At 39.3% G+C, this 18,647-nt stretch overlaps 2 protein-coding genes across 2 annotated transcripts in view; one reads left to right on the top strand and one right to left on the bottom strand.

Moving 5' to 3' along the window:
* LOC124115105 overlaps positions 1-520 on the bottom strand; it is a 54,155-nt gene extending 53,635 nt beyond the window's left edge. Inside the window, exon 1 of the mRNA XM_046475922.2 lies at positions 198-520. Within this exon, the coding sequence (XP_046331878.1) occupies positions 198-443 (246 nt within the window). The 5' untranslated portion in view covers positions 444-520. The remainder of the gene's footprint in view (positions 1-197) is intronic.
* Positions 521-2,731: 2,211 nt separating this feature from the next.
* Positions 2,732-18,647, top strand: part of LOC124115104 (outer dynein arm-docking complex subunit 4-like) — a 192,275-nt gene continuing 176,359 nt past the window's right edge. Inside the window, exon 1 of the mRNA XM_046475921.2 lies at positions 2,732-3,418. Coding sequence (XP_046331877.1) covers positions 3,266-3,418 — 153 coding nt within the window. The 5' untranslated portion in view covers positions 2,732-3,265. The remainder of the gene's footprint in view (positions 3,419-18,647) is intronic.

Raw genomic sequence — 18,647 nt, 5'->3', positions numbered from 1 at the left:
AATAATATATAAAATGTAATAATGATGACCATGATTGATAAACATTATTCCATCTCACTAACAAAGAACAACGCGAAATTATCAAAATGCAGAAATGGGCAAATGCTGCATTCTGAAAGACCAAGAAAGGTTGGAGAAACAATGCAAAACACTTCATTAGGGAAAATGAACGCTAGTATTTCGTGCTTTATACACACTTTTTCTTGTTGGTAATGATCTAGAATGAATTCTTCCAAATTTCTGTCTGCACCTTGATCACACTGTGTGCTACTCTTGGACTTGCTTTCGTCCGCCATTTTGTTCAACGTTGCCAGGCACAATCGGAACTCGTCTTTGTAATCTTTGAGATTGGCGGTTATGATAGGGCAGGGTCGTGAATTCCTATTTCCAATCGACATAATTACAACATTAACAGAATAGGCGGAATAGGCTAGGCTAAACATCGATCATTTTTACATTCATTCGACTGATACTTTGAAAATTAATCCCGTTCGGCTATTTCCGTCAAACACTAAACGCGAAAAAAACATTCGTCCCCACTCGTGCATTTCATTCGTCAACACTCGCCCCTTTCCGTAACCTGCAAGTCCCGGAATAACACGAGTTGGTCACGAATGGGGCGAGTGGTGGCCGCAAGGGCTCACTAAGCTGGGCCCCGTCTCTAATATCCCGGCTCCCTATGCGCGTCGTCAACTTGCGCCATATTGTGATATTAGAGACGGGGCCCAGCTTAACAAGCTGCCGTGAGTCGATTTGCTCGCTTACGCAACTGAGCGTGACAAGAGACTGGGCTACCGTCTGCAGAATAAACTTGGAGGCAACATTTGTTTTACGCATTTTGAACACTGATCGGTCACCCGTGATCTATGATGATTTCGACACGTCAATTAATTTCTTCAACCTAAACAAACAGACAAAAAGAACGGCGGAAGCTCATCGGATGTCCTTATTTGGAAATACCCCTGATGGTTATATAGTTTAATAATAATTTTAAAAAGTATCCCTGCAGTGAAAGCATTTTCGGATTTCAGATTACGTGGATAATACGATTACTAGTCCCTTGTTGTCATGAATATTTTCTGGTATAACCCTACACTTGTGTATTTGTCGTCATTCACTTGATGCTCAGTTAATGAATTTATTACAGGTATAAACACCACTCAGATTACCTGATAAAGGTTCCCATGCGGCATTTCTTGTGTCTGGGGTAATTATTCAATCTAAACGCAGGTTTGGAGTGAGGTGAAATGTGTGTTATGGAATATGCACGTTTGTAAATCAACGGATCATTCCTAAATTGTTTGATAGGCATTACTTAGAAGTTGGCGGATGACAAGGTAGACACAATTTTTTGGATAACAACCTCTTTAATATTGTAAAAATCGACATTTCGGTATAGATCCTTATACCGTTGTCAAGCAAGACGGATCATTCCTAGCCACCAAAGGATCAACAGAAAATACGTTGATTGATTAATCACTGTTATCTTGCACAGTGGATATGTCAAAAGTAAGTGTTTACATGTATAGGTTTTACTAAAGCAAACGGAATACACTCATATCATGGCGTGAAGTGCCGATGTAAAACCAACATACTTTGTTCAAAGGGTTAACCGATAAAACGTTGATTGATTGCTCATTGTTTGGTTATTGCTCATTGTTACCTAACTAAATGGATGTTTTTAAAGAACCATGGACATTATGAAATAAACCAAGTGATCAGTTGAGAACCGAACACGGGTTATAATATCCCGAAACGATATGTTTAATTATTGGATTGTTAACAGAGACACGTGACATCGAATACGTTTCTTTGCACAGCTGCAGACGTGTGGGATATTAATTGTTCCGTTATTCACGGATACATTCGGAAGCTGCCTAAAATTATACATATAACTTTAGTAGGTTGTAATTATGATATTTGCGTTTTGTTTTCTCTCATTTGCTGTAGCATTGAACAGAATCGTTCTTGTTCCTCTACGTCTTGGTTGGGAAGTTCTTCGATGCGCGATTGTTTTCACAAGTCTTTTCCTTTGTAAGCGGGTATATGTTACAGTCAATGTGTAAAATGTTATTCACTCAAGCAACTTATAAAATGTCTAAATATTTCAGTCATTTTACAAATTGACTGAAAAATCTGTCCATTTATTTAACAGATTGACTAAAAAATATTAAGACGGTCAAAAACATCACAATAGATTAATTATGCTAGAATTAGAAGCCAAACAATTTTTATACAAATGTACTTTTAATTCCAATATTTTCAGTCACTTGGTGATACATAAAAATGTTTGGATTTCGTTATCAAAATAAAACAGATGGACATATTTTTCAGTCAATATGTAAAATAACTGAATATTTTGGCTTTTAATAAATTTCTTAAGTGAAAATTGATAAAAACACGATAAAATAAGCAATGCTCAGGAAAAATATTTACTTTGTGTTGCAAGTCAAAATAGTGTGAACGAAAATCGCACAATTACCAAGCATGTGACTTATCAAAACTCACCATTACCGATGCTACCCACAAAGATACCTACATTTCCTTATTATTTACAAAACATTGTTGATCAATGTGACCATACGCCCTTATACTTTCCAATAATAGTGACAAATGCGCCTACGAATTGCGCAGCACAGGTCGCGAACTAGTTTAGATTTCTGCTATATCATCCGGGTACTCACGGGGAAAAACAATAACAAAGGCAACAACCAGTCCCGGGGTTCAGATCAGTGCCCGCTAACTGTGACTTGGGTATATCTTCAGTTGCAAGACCTATGTAAAATAAAAAAATTATTCCTGAGGGATACTTTGACGAAGAACTTGAAATCAAACCCTCATTGTGATTGGTTTGTCGTATTTTCCCACATAACATTATTCATCGATAGGGGAAGGAGTCTTATTACGGAGAAGGGCGTGTGGTGACGATTGGCAAGAAGATTGTCCCGGAATAACACGAGTTGGTCACGAATGGAATGCCCGGAAGGCGTGTTTCAAGACACAGTTTCGACTTTTCCGGAATTATACTAAGAATGATAATGCATTAGAATGTAGTTAGATATGTCTGAGTTGGGCCACTAAGTTGTTGTGTAAACAAGAATAGAAATCACGCGCGCGCAAAATATGAAAATGCGACACTAAGAAGTAAAGCTAGCCGTTTCTAATAGCAACTGCAAAGCGAAAAGGGTGCCCTCACGAAGACAGGCGAAGAGATCATTCTGCTGCTATTTATCTTTGTGAAACGAAATATAAATTGATTTTAATTATGCCAGGTCGAGGGCGTGGTCGCAAGGATAGTGAAAGTGATAATGGCACCGATAATCATGATGCCCAAGTTACCTTTGAAACGCACCGGGACGAAGGGGAACATTTTATTCACGTGAAGCAGTACAAAAGAGCCATTGCAAGCTTCTCAAAGGTACGCATCCGAAATTTTACCTGCTCGTTTATCTATGTTTAAGAAGTAAAAGACATGTGTTCGTTGTTTCTCATAACATACACTGAATATGACCCCAAATAAAACTCCCCTTTGATATCATCAATTGTTATTTTGTTTGGGGTTACAATAACCAAAAAATAGAAGTGAGGTAGGGCTGGGACAGGTAACTCAGGTATTCGGGTCGGGTGGGTACTGAGAAGGACCCTGGTACCCACAAGACTACCCGGAACTGTGGTTAGTCACGTTCGACGTCTGATGCCTAGTAGTGGTGTAACGATACGGCGATACAGTATTGTATCCCGATGCACAGCCCACGATACGATGCATCGATTTGGAAAGCATGTATCGCGATATATACGATATTTTCATAACACAGTTTTACTTACGTATTTTCTTGAGTATAGTGCGCACTTTTTTTCTCCAAAAAACAGCTGTGTAGAAGGGGGTGCGCATAATACACGAATTAATGAGTTTTGATGTTTTTTCCCCCATGGAAAGACATTACCGTGAGCACGTAACACCGGAAATACCATGTCAACAAATCCATACTGAAGTTCTCAAATTATTCATGTAATTACACTGTCTGGCTAGAAAAACTGTTCTTTGTATATTTGGACTTATGTTTGTAACTTATTCCATTAATTTTATTCAAAATTCCTTTTAATATTGTTTTAATTAATTTCGGCAGATCGGAAGATCGCACAACTCACCGTTATTAACAGCAACCACAGTCAGGTTACCGCTATTGACGCCTTGAAACAAACTCTAGTTGACAGAGAATGGATACATATATCATAACTGCCATACTTTGATTCGTTAAAAGCCATATTTGTTTTTGTTGGATTATTCTGTCAACACGTAATTCTCGCGATCAAGCGATCACGTGCACGGGAGCCTTGACGGTGAATGGTCAGACTGGTTCTATGTAAAAAATAATACCCGGCAATAGCGATCAGCTGCTTCGCTTAGGGTTATTATTATTTTAAATATGTTTAGTAAAAGCTGCATCTAAATTAACAAGATATTGGAATACATTATTCCCGATAAAAAAAATAGTTTCAGATACAACTTTTGCCGATCCTTGCATTAAAATCCTGTTAAGTTATATCATTGGGTGTGTCTTGACCGAATCACCGGTAGATTCCGAGAAAACGTGTGTACAGCTGTGTCCGGCTTAGTTTACGAGAAAATACACAAGGTAATCTTAATCCCTGGATATAAAACAATGCCTAGCTGAACAAAAAATACAATTTAAATGGTAAATCAACATGTCTGGTGATTTTTTATCTCAAATTTCAAATTTGTACTGACAAAGTTTCTCATCACCAGTTTGTTTGCCGGACTTCGCTGAAGGGGTACGGTGTTATTTTTTTCTGCGCATAATATTCAAATTTCTTTTTTTCCAAAATATTGAACCCGCTAGAGGGGGGTGCGCACTTTACTCAAGAAAATACGGTACTTTTAAACATGAAATACGTTTAACAGTTTCAAAGCCAGTTTGTTTTTTCAGTAAAACATACTGTATTGCTGGCAAGATGCTATAACAGTAAATAAACACTTTATATCTTCTTCAACTGTACTTGTCACATCTTTTAGAGAGCAGAAAGACATCAACTTGTTCAAAGGGTGCCATGCGAGTAACATTGTTTTGTCCCAGAAAGTCAGTGACTATGTGTGCACGATGAGGTCTAGCATTGTCATCCTGGAAAACCGCCTGTGGGCCTATTCGATGAAGACAAGGAATCACCATTGGTCTCAGAATCTCATCCCTGTAGTGAACAGCATTCAAATTCCCGTTGATGACGTACAGATTGGTGATGAAATGAGAAGGTGGCCCACACCATGACACTACCACTACCAAAATGATTGTGCTCATGGACGTTGACGTTCACGTCAGCAAAACGTTCCCCATGCCGTCTGTAGACAAGAACACGACCGTCATTATGCTGTAGTGAGAACCGAGATTCGTCAGAAAAAAGAACTGCTGACCACTGTTGTCTTGTCCACTGTCGGTGTTGCTGTGCCCATGCGTCTATGGCTGCCCTGTGACGCGGAAGAAGAAGCGGTCTAACGGCTTGACGTTGGGGCCTGATGTTTCTTTCCCTCATACGGTATTTTATGGTTTGGTCACTGACATTTGTTCATCTAGCAGCCCTCTGTTGCCTTCGAAGATAGTTTGCTGTGACTGTTCTCCTCCTCAATGCTTCAACAACAACATACCGGTCTTCTCTTCCTGTTGTCACACGAGGGCGTCCTGACCTTGGTCTATCACGTACTGTCTGAGTTTGTTGGAATCGCTGACGTAATCTTAAATGACGGATGGACTAACATTTAACCTTCGAGCAGTTTCCCGCTGCGAAACATTCTCATTAAGCCACCCAATAGCTCTGGCTCGTTCTTCATTCGTGAGGTGTCGGCGTTGTGGCATGTTGTACACAGTGATGCAGTTTCATAGCGACCTGCCTTTATCAACCCAAATTTCGCACAAAAATTCCTTGTGGCTCATGCTTCATGAGAATAAGTGAGCAAATGGACGATCTCCATTTTTACGGCAGCTGTGAGGAGGAGATTACAACAAAAATTTCCATGAAAATGAGTGCTGGTCAAAATGAACGCTGACGAGTCCAGTATGATTCAAATTCTTTGTTCTGAAGTCACTTGAGTAAGGGCAGTCTTCAATATACCAAATTTAAAAGGAATCGAATGAACAATGCTAAAAAATATCAGTGTTCCCTAAATTGTTTTGACGAGTATATAAATAGAACGCAATGTAGACATAGTTTGGAATGGTTGTGTGAGTGTTGTGATGATGTCATCATAGTAATACTGTTGTGTTGTCAGTTATTGTTTTGATCTGAACAAGTAAACATTGTTTGAGTTGACCGGCGACTTGAGTCTTCTTGCAACATCATCATTGTGTCATCTGGGCCATATTCCAATCTAACATTGGTGGCAGCGGTGGGATTGTTTCATAGTGGAAGGGGACAGAATTATGTGCGCCCAGTGGCTAAGCCAGAAGAGTTGCCAGGAGGCAGAAACTTGGAGGAATGGTTGGGAGAGTTTGAACTCTGTGCGGAGATGAATAACTTGGACTATGTCAAGAAAGGCAAGTGTTTGGCCTTGTGTTTGAAAGATGAAGCAAAATCAATCTACCACAGTTTTACAACAGTGCAAAAGAATGACTTTGCACTGTTATCTGATGTCAATAAATGATATTTTCTCCCGAAGAACGGAGGCGAAATTACAAGGTAGAGCTACAAGGTAGGAAGTTCTTGAAAAGAGAAAGTGTTTGGATGTTCTGATCAGAGATAAGAAAATTAGCTCGCAGAGCTTACCCAGATATGAGAGCTATTGATGTTGATGGGCTGGCCATGGATCAGTTTATTAAAGGATTAGTTCCAAAGGAACTTGGACTTTCTTGTAAGCCATGCAAAAATGGAAACCTTGGATCAGGCAGTGAGAGAAGCCTCTCATTGGCTATCTGTTGAAGCACCAGAAACTTTTCGATGCCCTGTTATCTCTGCAGATACAGTTTCACCGATTGTGAAAGATGAAGTGATTAAGAAAATTTCTCAGCAGCAAGAAACACTTATGAGTTAGGTTGCACAACAACAAGATGTCCTTTCAGGAATGGCTGATACTATTAAATTATTAACCTTGGGCCAGAAGGATAAGAACAGCAAAAATGGTACAACTGTGGACAGCCTGGCCATATTCAAAGGGACTGTAGAAGACTGCAGGGCAGGAATAGGAATTTAAATGGATAGGGACCAGGGGAAAGGGATGATTCCTTAGCTCTCATTGATAAAGACAGTGAGACCCAACAAAATGTAGATTTTGAAAATGTGGAAGAAGGTGTCTTGTATGCTTCTGTTTATGTGGAAGGAATTCAGGTATTTGATGAAAAATGTCTTCATGAGGATTTCAAGTAAATTTTGAGGACACCAATAATCGTGCATGGTCAGCAAATTACAGGAAATCAGGATAAGTGGTTACACTTACATAAATATCTGAATTGACCCAAGAATAAACGGATAAAGGTATTTGTGTGTCCTGATAGTTGTTGTGATCTAATTCTCCGTGCTGACTTTTTGTGAATCATGAAAACGACAATTGATATGTCCCAAAAGAGAATGAGGATTGGATGGCACTCTGTTGCATTAACAACTGAAGGTAAGAAAACATTCATTGTAGATTAATGAAGTACCAGCAGGACATGAAATGGTATTTCCAGTAAAACTGAATTCATCTTGACTTGCTAACTTTACTGGATATTTGGAGCCATCAGATAAATTTCAACAGAAAAGTGATATTAACTGCAAATGTGTTGGCTGATCCAGAAAACAATATCTTTCCATTTAGAGTGATGAATGTAACTTAAGAAAACATAACTTTGTATGAGAATATCTATACATCGACCATGTCTACATCTGACAGAAATATTGCAACTTTGTCAAATGCGCAACCTCATACAGACAGACAAATTACACATTATGAAAATAATGCATGGATTTCACAGATTCCACATGGAGACCTGTTAGAAACTGAGTCAAAACAGTTGAAGGAGATGTTGAAATAACCTGATGTTTTCTCTGAGGATGATTATGATCTAGGATGTACTAACTTGGTCAAATTTGAGATTGATACTGGCAATTCAAAACCTATCAAGCAGCCTCCAGGTAGAGTACCATACCATAAACAAGAGGAAGAATGATTCAAGAAATGAAAACTGTTATTGAACAATCTACTACTCCTTGGTCATCACCAATTGTGTTGGTACCCAAGAAAAATGGAGAAACAAGATTTTGCTTTGCTTTTCGCTGATTGAATTCTCACTCGAGAAGAGACAGCATGCCAGTCCTTCTTATTGATGATACACTGGTTAGTCAGGATCTAGGCTGTTCAGTTGCCTGGATTGTGCGTCTGGCTATTGGTAGATTGAAGTTGAACCTGAAGATAAAGAAAAAACACCTTTTTCTCATTTGGGTTATACCAATTCACAAGAATGCCTTTAGGGTCACAAATGATCCTGCAGGTTTCTCTAGACTTATGCAGAAAGCAATAGCTGGACTTGGTGACACCTGTTTGATCTGTGTTGATGATCTGATTGTTCATAGCAAACATTTCAGTGACCATGTAGACAAACTCTCACAAGTACTTAATCAACTGAGAAAGGCATGGCTGAAGCTTAAACCAAAGAAATGTCAGCTCTTTAAAACAGAAGTGAATTATCTTGAACATGTTGTTTCTGCTCAAGGTGTTTCAACTGATCCTGCTAAGACTGAAGCTGCCCGAAATTGGCAAACCCCATCAAATATCACTGAACTGAGATCATTTCTGGGCATGTTCTCGTATTATCGTCGATTTGTGAAGAATGTGGCACCCTTACACAAACTTTCAAACAAGGGAGAGAAATTTGTATGGGCTGCAGAGTGTGAGGAATCTTTCTAAAGATTAGCTAACTGAAGCTCCAATCTTATCATACACCCAGTTTGATATGGAATTTATTCTTGAAACAGATGCAAGCAATACAGGGAGAGGTGGAGTTTTGAGTCAAATTCAAGATGGGAAAGAAACTGTTCTTACATATGCTAGCAGAGCTCTGAGCAAAACAGAGAAGATACAGCACAACAAGGAAAGAACTGTTTGCTGTTGTACAAATACGTAACCATTTTAAACATTATTTGATTGGATGTCAGTTTCTGATAAGAAATGATCATGGCTCTTTGAAATGGTTATATAATTTCAAGGATCAGGCGGGTCAAGTTGCAAGATATATAGAATCTTTAGCAGAATTTGATTTTCGAATTGAACACAGACCAGACCTGAAACATGGAAATGTAGATGAGCTGTCAAGAAAGCCTTGTTCACAGTACCATCAAGATTTTCTTGAAGAAATTTCTGATGTCAGCTGCGTACTGAGTGGGAGTACAATGAATGGACAAACAGAAATGAAATTGAAATAGAGAAGCAATGGGAAGAAGTATAGAGTGAGGTATGGGCATTGGCAAGACTGGAAACACATCCACAATGCGTCAAGAGAAATGCAAGGACTCTGAATGGGACTTAATAGAAGTGGTGGATGGCGTTTTGTTTTACAGATGGGAATCGGGCAATGAAAAGGCTAGAACCAAAGTACCAAGAAATTGTGAATTGTTCCAGAATGTATGAGGAAAGAAATAATGAAACTTTGCCACGACAACCCAACATCTGGACATTTAGGACATAAACACACACTTGATAGAATAAGATTCTTTTGGATAAGCATGAAACACGATGTAAAGGAATGGTGTGGTACATGTACTTGTTGTGTGTAAGGGAATGCTTGCCAACCTCAAAAAGCACCGTTAAAGGAAACAACTAACCCAGTTGTTCAACCACTAGAAAGGATTGCCAGATACAGAAAGAGGTAACCGTTTTATTGTGGTGGTTATGGACTATTTTTACAAAGCATGAGGAATGCTATCCAAAAATTCTACATTTTGACCAAGGGAAAAACTTTGAATCACTTGTATTCATTCCATGTATGATAGACTTAGCATCACAAAAACATGTACAAGTCCATACCACCCAGAATCTGATGGAATGGTGGAACGCTTTATGAGGACTATTTGTAAATATGTTGAGCAAGAATGTTGCCAAAAATCAATGTGACTGGGATGAACATCTGTCTCTGGTGACAATGGCTTATAACTCCAGTGTACACAGTTCTTCCAAGTGTAACGCACCTGGGTGGCCTTGTTTGGATTATTTATGAGCTTGGCCAGAACAGAAGGATGTTAATATTTAAATTACATTAAAAATTACGCATTGAACACACAAATGTATAAACAACAAAGATTTATTTACTTTCTGTCTAAACTATTGCAGTGATTGTAATTACAATTACTTCTATTTTACAACATTTAGTATTTACCTGAATGTAATAGAAGTTGAAATCTGTGACCCCGCCTCAAGCCAAAACAAAACATGGATCCCTCTCCCCTCACACGATGACATCATAATCAGTTATCAATCACACTAATTGGCACCATGTCTAAAAATAGATAACCCCCTATTGTATCACAAGTATACTCCAAACTACCATGCTTTTAGTAGAGAGATTAATCTACCAATAGATATCATGTATGGACTAACAGGGGAACAGGCAAATGTGGAGTAAGTGAGTTAGAATTTTAAGTCACATGGGCAATATTTCAGCCATATCGTGACTATCAAGGGTTAACATATACAAAAATAACTGGACTTATTACAGAAAAAGATATAAAACTAGTATGAAATCATAAAAAAGTATAGCACTTTACAGAACAATAACATCATAAAAACGGACTATAGATTGCCAGCCACTGAAGGTAGATCACCAGCAACTGAAGATATATCACCATACTGGGGATCATGGGGACTTACAGTACCTTTGCCACCTGCATGGACACCAGCAGGATTAACATCATCCCTTCAAGTGTTGGCCATTATTGGCAAAGTTAGCCTAACATAAAAAAAACATTATTAAATGAGAATTAATACTAGTAAAGTGATCCTTAATAGATGATAATTTGAAATAAGTATGATAACCAGGGTATTTTGGAAAAAGGGTTTTTTAATATTTACTTAAAATATGGTTTACTAAATTAAGCTTTTGGGTAAAATATGGATGCATATGAGAGAAGTGACCATACAGGGTCAGGGCAACACTCCTGGGGCAAGTGATGATTGGTTTTGCTTCTCTTAAGTGATAGAGTTTACCTTTCATTAGTACAATGAATTAGTAGAATTGGTCTTGCAATAAAAATGTCAGACGGGAGACAGATAGATGGAACAAAATTGTTAGTCTTATGGTGATCAAATATTTATGAGTATTACTGCTTGATTAGAATGTCAAAATAACATGATTAAGTATCTTTTCGGTGCCTTCCAGTCTGGCAGAGTACTTGAGGGTATTTGATTATATGAGTATGTCCGAGTTGACCAATGACCCTAGAGAGGTAATCAAATTGGTTAGACCAAAGGGCTTGATGATAAAACTAATTACTATGGAAATTGGGGAATGACCATTATGACTCATTTCTCATGATGTCAAATGTGATTTTGGAGGGAGGAGCTAAAATTATCATCGATAGTATTTTGTGAGTTGTCCGAGAGTGGTGCGGGGAGTCGGGAGCATACAGCTGAACAGAACGGTTCACTGTGGTTTTGGGATCCCGAGTCAGAAAAGAAGTAGAGTTAACGTTCATCAGAAAAACCATCAGGCTCTTCAACCATCATCTAGGTATGTGTTGTATTTATATCAGGCAACAACAAGAATATATCTGAGGACCATGTGTGTGTATTTATGATTAACTCTATCATAAATAAAAAGGACTGGAGCAAACCATCGGACTTGTGATTTTGAGATAGCTACATCATCCCTAGAACCAAGGAGTAGTTGATAAGTAGAAGTGACCATAGGTAGAAGGGTAACGTACCCGGAACCTAAGGTTACAGTATCCCTTGTGATGGAAAAGTCAACACAGTCAAGCAGGACATAGCCAGAAGCAAGATAATTAAACAATTCAACAGTTTCAATTAAAAGTGGATGTGTGCAAGACAAGTGTTTAATAGCCTGAAGGCAAGAAAGAGAATCTATAAAGATTATGAACTGTTCATGTTTACTCACACGCAAAAGAAACGCAAGTCGAGTATGCAGTATACATGTTATTTATTTTCAACAGTAAAGACAAGAAATACTAATAGGGCAAGATTGACAAAAATTTGACTGAAGACAGTTTAATGGATTAAAAGGCAGATGACATAAATGTTTTTTTCAAATGTTAAGGGCTTACACAGTTTCGGGTCAATACCCAAAATGTCAGTCAATACCTGGTGTGACCACCATTAGCATTGATCACTACCACACATCTCCTGTACATTGAGTGGATCAGACGATTTGTGAAGGCCCTAGGGATCCTCCTGCACACATCCAGAGCAGCTGTGCGTAGTTCATAGGCAGTTGTAGGGACTGGGCGCACATTGTGCAGACGCCTTTGAACCTCATCCCACAAGTGTTCGATGGGGTTCAGATCAGGGCTGAGGGCTGGCCACGGTAGAACACGGATGTTGTGTTGTTGCAGAAAGGCCATGGTAGCTCTGGCAACATGGGGACGAGCGTTGTCCTGCTGGAAAATGTGTTGTTGATGTTGTGCAAAAAATGGAACAACGTGGGGTCTGATCACTTGGTCGATATACCGTTGAGCAGTGACGCTGTGTCCCCGACCTTGACCAACATTCAGAAGGCACATGGGTCCAAGTCTCGCATTCAGTCCAATCCCTGCCCATACCATGACGCTAGGTCCACCCCATGGATCCCTTTCCACAAAGTTTCTGTCAGCGAAACGATCACCTTGACGCCGCCAAATTCTGACTCTTCCGTCTGCATGGGAGACACAAAAGCGACTTTCATCAGAGAAGATGACAGGTCTCCACTCACGATGACGCCAATTGTGGTGACCCTGTGCCCACTGAAGTCGTGCTTGTCGATGTGGTGGTTGAAGAACAGGACGACGTGCTGGTGGGTGACATCTGAGGTTGTTGGAACGGAGACGTTGGATCACAGTTTCCCGGCTAATGTGTCGATTATGTGTTCCTATGGTCTGTCGAGCACTTTCACTTGCAGTTAGGAACGGATGTCACTGATGTTGACGGGTAATCTGCCGCTCTTGTCGAGGTGTGGTGACCCTAGGAACCGCTCCGAGGAAGGTCATCTGTGGTCTGTGTAGCATTGTATTGATGCAGGAGATGGTAAATTGTGGTTATGTTAACGTTGAAATGACGGGCATCATCTTGGACAGACTCTCCAGCTTCCAAATGTCCGATAGCCTGGTTTCTCTGAATTTGAGTTAGGCGTGGCATTGTTGACCAAGGAGTGGTAGGTCCAAGAATCGGCGACACTTTTATACCCACTACAATTCATGACAGTTCGTGCATTTTCGATTTCGATGCATGATACCCACATATTCATTGAAATGGTGCGTTTTGGCGATTCGTTTTTTATGTTGCGTTTTTACTCGGGATTTCCAAAATGCAACCAAAAATATTGATAACACCATCAGGCTTCACTACATGCTAAAACTCGTATCAATTTATGGTTCCGTGTTTGTTACCTATTTGCTTAAAACCACTTGTGTTTCTTTTGCATGTGAGTATATTTAAGTGCTGTTAAAATAGCATTTGCTTCCGTGTGAAAATAGGACAGTTATCAGGTAATCTGGATGAGATAGTCCTGGATGCAATGACAGTGGCGCTGGCATCAGTGTCACCATCCTTGGATCCATCTGTAAATATAGATTTGTAGGTGTCATATGTTTTTTGTTATTCATTATGTTGTTGTTGATAAACTAGTTGATTTGTGGCAGATTTCTTTAGTTTAGTTAATGTTAGGTCCACCTCTGGCTGTACTTCCATGGGCGAGAAGAGGAAACCTGAGTGGGGGCAATATCATCAAGATTTATTTTAGCAGCAGAAATATGAGATTGTATTCTTTTTCCAAGAGGTGGAATAAGAGATGATTTTTTATTGTCAAGTTCTTCATAAAGAGGATTAAAAACACAGTTGTATGCTGGATTGGATTTCAAAAAACAATTTAATGCAGCGTTGCATAAGGGACAGCTCATACAGACTTTGTATCGGAGAGGTACTAAAAACTCCAAGGCAAAGCCTCAGGCCCTGATGATGAACAGCATCTAGTTTTTTTAAATTGCTTTTACAAGCTCCACCATATACGATGGAGCCATAATCCAATTTAGAGCGGATGAGCGTTCTGTATAGTTGGAGGAGGGTTTTCTGATCCCTCCCCACTTCGAATTTGAAACGACTTTCAGTAGATCAAGTGCCTTCTAACATTTATTTTTTAAGTAATTGATGTGGTAGAAAGGTCAAGTGATGGTCAAATATAATACCAAGGAACTTGGCTTCTTTTACTATTTTGATAGGAGTTCCATCCAAAACTAAATCAGGGTCCTTATGTGGCTTACATTTTTGACAAAACTGAATGCAATTCAGTTTAGATTTTAAAAACTTAAAACCATTTTCAAGTGACCATTTATGAATTTTGTTTAAACATAATTGGAGTTACCTTTCAATAATGTGCATATTTTTACCACAACAGGAAATATTAAAATCCTCCACAAAAAGTGATCCATCAATGGAATCATTGAATTTTTTTGATGAACTACTGATCTTTATGCTGAATAATGTGACAGACAAAAAACTGCCTTGTGGGACACCCTGATCCTGATTGTAATGATCAGACAGGGTAGAACCCATGCAGACTTGAAATTGTCTGTCTGTTAAAAAGTTGGATATAAACTGAGGCAAACGGCCTTGCAATCCAAAGTTATGTAAAGCTTTTAAAATTCCATGTTTCCATGTAGTATTGTATGCTTTTTTGATATCGAAAAGATAGACACTGCATGTTGTTTGTTTATTATAGCATTTTTAACAAATGATTCTAAACGTACTAAATGATAGATAGTACTTCTGTTCTTACGCTTGGTTGTTTGTTTGTTGTTTAACGCCGCACTCAGCAATATTCCAGCTATATGACGGCGGTCTGTGAATAATCGAGTCTGGACCAGACAATCCAGTGATTAATATCATGAGCATTGATCCACGCAATTGGGATCGATGACATGCATCAACCAAGTCAGTGAGCCTGACCACCCGATCCCGTTAGTCGCCTTTTACGGCAAGCATGGGTTGCTGAAGACCTATTCTACCCCAGAATCTTCACGGGTCTGTTCTTACAGACACCACATTGTATATTTGTAATGAGATTATTGGTTTCTAAGTACCAGACTAGTCGATTATTTATCATGCGTTCCATGGTTTTGCAAATGCAGCTTGTCAATGAGATTAGTCAATAATTTGATGTATCGGTGTGATCACATCCTGGTTTAGGTATTGGAACAACAATGGCATCACACCAAGATGGTGGAAATCGTCCTGATGTCCAAATTTCATCAAAAATATTTAACAGTGATTGTAAACATGATTCTGGTAAGTGCTTCAGGAGTTGATAGTGTATGTTATCAGCTCCAGTAGCAGTATCGTGAGCTTGTCAGAGGGCAATATGTAGTTCATGAATGGAAAATATTTCTTTGTAATCTTCCCCATTATGTGAATTAAAGTTTATAGCTTTCTTTTCCTGCTGTTTTTGGTATTTTTGAAATTGAGGCACATAATTGGAAGAGGAATGTTTCACCCAGTTTATTTGCAATATCAGATTTATCAGTTAACGACTCATTCCCATTCTTAAGATGGTTAATGGCAGATTTAGATCTCTTACCTTTGATTTTTTTTATCATGTTCCATACCTTGGACATGGGGGTACATGTATTTATTTTTGACATGTAAGCTTGCCAAGACTTTTGCTTGCACGCTTTAGCATGTGAATTTATTTCAATTATGTACCATAGGATGGTGAGGGGAAAAAATGTTCAGGTTTCTTCTGTGCCTTCCTAGCTTGTTTGCAAGTATCATTAAACCATGGTTTTGCAGAGGACTTGAGAATGCATTCATCAGCTATTTTGTTTAGTTCATCAGAGAACACTTTTATTGAATCAGAGAACACTTTTATTGAATCAGGAACATCAACAAAACGATCAGGATTTAATTTGCTTTAAGAACCTCGAACAAAAGCTTTAGTGAAATTCCATCTTGATGATGGGGGAACATCAGATGGAGTTATTGTTTGGAAATAAGTGGGAAAATGTTCACTTCCACAAAGGTCGTCATGGACTGGCCATTCAAATTCATTTAGAAGCTCAGAGTTGGTGATAAATCTAGAGATGAATAGGTGCCTGTACTTGGATGTAAATAGGTTTTAGAGTTATCATTAAAAATGCATAAAGCATTGTCAGAAATAGTCTTCTAATATCTTCCCTTTACGATTTGAATCAGCACTACCCAAAAGTTGTTTTATCTGGTTTTAGGCAGTATGTTTATAATCAGTTTCCTGTAAACAAAAAGCTGATGGTTTTTAATCCTGGATTGATAATTGCAAATCATTGAAACTGTTCCTTAGTCCTCTGCATTTCTATTAGATAATTGTAGAAGAGCAACTAATGGTGGCTCAACTGCAGATCATGAGCGGGAAGGAGGTCCATTCCCTTGGACTGGGAATGAGGGACTTACCTCCATTTGCAGAGGTCCAAAAGTATTACCCCCACAGGGCTTTAAGTAGGAGAAGGCACCTCCAAGTCCTCTCATTTGTTTTTTTTGTTTGTTGGACAAGTGGGCTTCACCTTGAAAATGTTCAGTGTCATTGATAGTTTCTGATTGTTGAGTTGCTTTAGGTTCAGTTGAAGGATTCTCTGTTTGGGAAGCAGATGTTGCTAGCAAGGGGCTATTTTGAGATATCTGGGTGGTTTCGTCTAGTGTAATCTGAGTATCCTTAGCCCAAGAGATAACTGTTTGGGTGCAGGCTGTGGATACTTTGTCAACTGGAGTTGGAGAAGACACAGCAATTGAAAATGTTTTGGTGAAAGGTGTTTGGGATGGAAGAACCATAGTGTAGATTAAAAGACATGGTAGAAAATGTTTCAGCATCCCTGGTCCCCACCTGCCATCGAGTGTCCACAAGGATGGTGCTGCAGTGGAAGCCAGGCTGCAACACCAGGGCTGCAAGGGTGGTATACTCCAGCAAATACAACATGAATAGCTACATTTGTCTACCAAAAGAAATGTCCAGCTGGTTTGGCACATGACAGAACATTGGAGACATACTGAGGTCGACATCACCAGGTTGGCCCATGAGCCACCCCCTTCTGGCATAGGACTCTAGACAATATTTACATACGCATAAGTATATGATCATATATCATAAAGAAATGGATTGATATCATATTTCTGAGGTGACACTTTTCCATGCACAGGGCATGGCGTGACCAGCCGATTGATAGAATCGGGCCAATTCTACCACCCGTCTAGGTGTCAAAGTGGTGTGTTGGGTAAAAGGAACGCTGTTCCTGGCTCTAGTGCCCTCAACCACCAGAATCCCTTCCACCACTGACAGAGGGGTGCAACCCACGGCAAACAGGTTGCCCAATTTAGTCGCCTCGTACGATTAGCAATGGGGTGCTGAGGACACATTTTACCCTGGGTACACATGGGAGCGATTAGCGTTACTCAGCACTCACCACGTGGAGGTTGCTCCTTCATGAGTGCCAGCAAATGTGGAAGTAAAGGGGAATTTTGTGGAAGAAATGGAGTCCCTGATAACCAAGGCTTATGAAATAGTTAAGGAAAATCAGAATGTTTATTATGATCGCAAAGCTCATGCTTAACGATTTCAAGCAAGGAACCAAATCTTATTTTTCTGTGCTTCAGTACCAAAAGGAAAATGCTATAACTTGTATCGACATTTGGATGGACCATGTGAAATACTTACAAAGCTTTCTGATGAAATCTGTAGAATTCAAGGGGCGGTTGGGTAGCCTAGTGGTTTAAGCGTTCGCTCGTCACGCCGAAAGATCCGGGTTCGATTCCCGACATGGGTACAATGTGTGAAGCCCATTTCTGGTGTCCCCCGCCGTGTGATTGCTGGAATATTGCTAAAAGCGGCTTAAAACCATACTCACTCACTCACTGTAGAATTCAACATGTATCTTACCATAAGATTGGAATTGTTCATTAAAGTGAAGACCATAAGTCAGTAACGGTTTCTCTGTCTTTCTCAATGATGAAATGAGGAACACCCCTTTAACAGAAGTTAGCTGCTGTGGTCCTGTATTACCAAGCAGTCGTCCATTAGAGGAAGGGAGAAGAATGAGATGACCCCTACTGTGGCTGAAGGACTATGTTCAGTGAACCATGAACTCTAAATATGCTATGTCTACAACATGTATAAGTTACAGGCATTCCTAAATGTTCATTTTGTAAACACTGTCAAATGAACATTTTTCATAGAGTACTGTAATATCAGTGTCTTGTAGTTTTGTCCCCCGCTGTGTGATGGCGAAAAGAGGGGGAACATAGTATTCACGACTGTCTGTCCGTCCATATGTCCGTCTGCAAAAAGTTTTGGTGCGATATCTCAAGAACCAAGTGGTACATTTCATTCATATTTGGCCCCGAGGTGTATATAGGGCATGTCTAGATGCCAGTCGATTTTGGTGATCCTGACTTCTTTTTCAAGGTCATTACGAGAATTTCAAGATTTGGACTTTGCAATCCT

This window comes from Haliotis rufescens, unplaced genomic scaffold (assembly GCF_023055435.1).
Source record: "Haliotis rufescens isolate VD_foot unplaced genomic scaffold, xgHalRufe1.0.p SCAF_4, whole genome shotgun sequence".
Taxonomy (NCBI): Eukaryota; Metazoa; Mollusca; class Gastropoda; order Lepetellida; family Haliotidae; genus Haliotis; species Haliotis rufescens.
The sequence above is the reverse complement of the archived record's forward strand: the minus strand, read 5'-3'. Positions and strand labels throughout refer to the sequence as shown.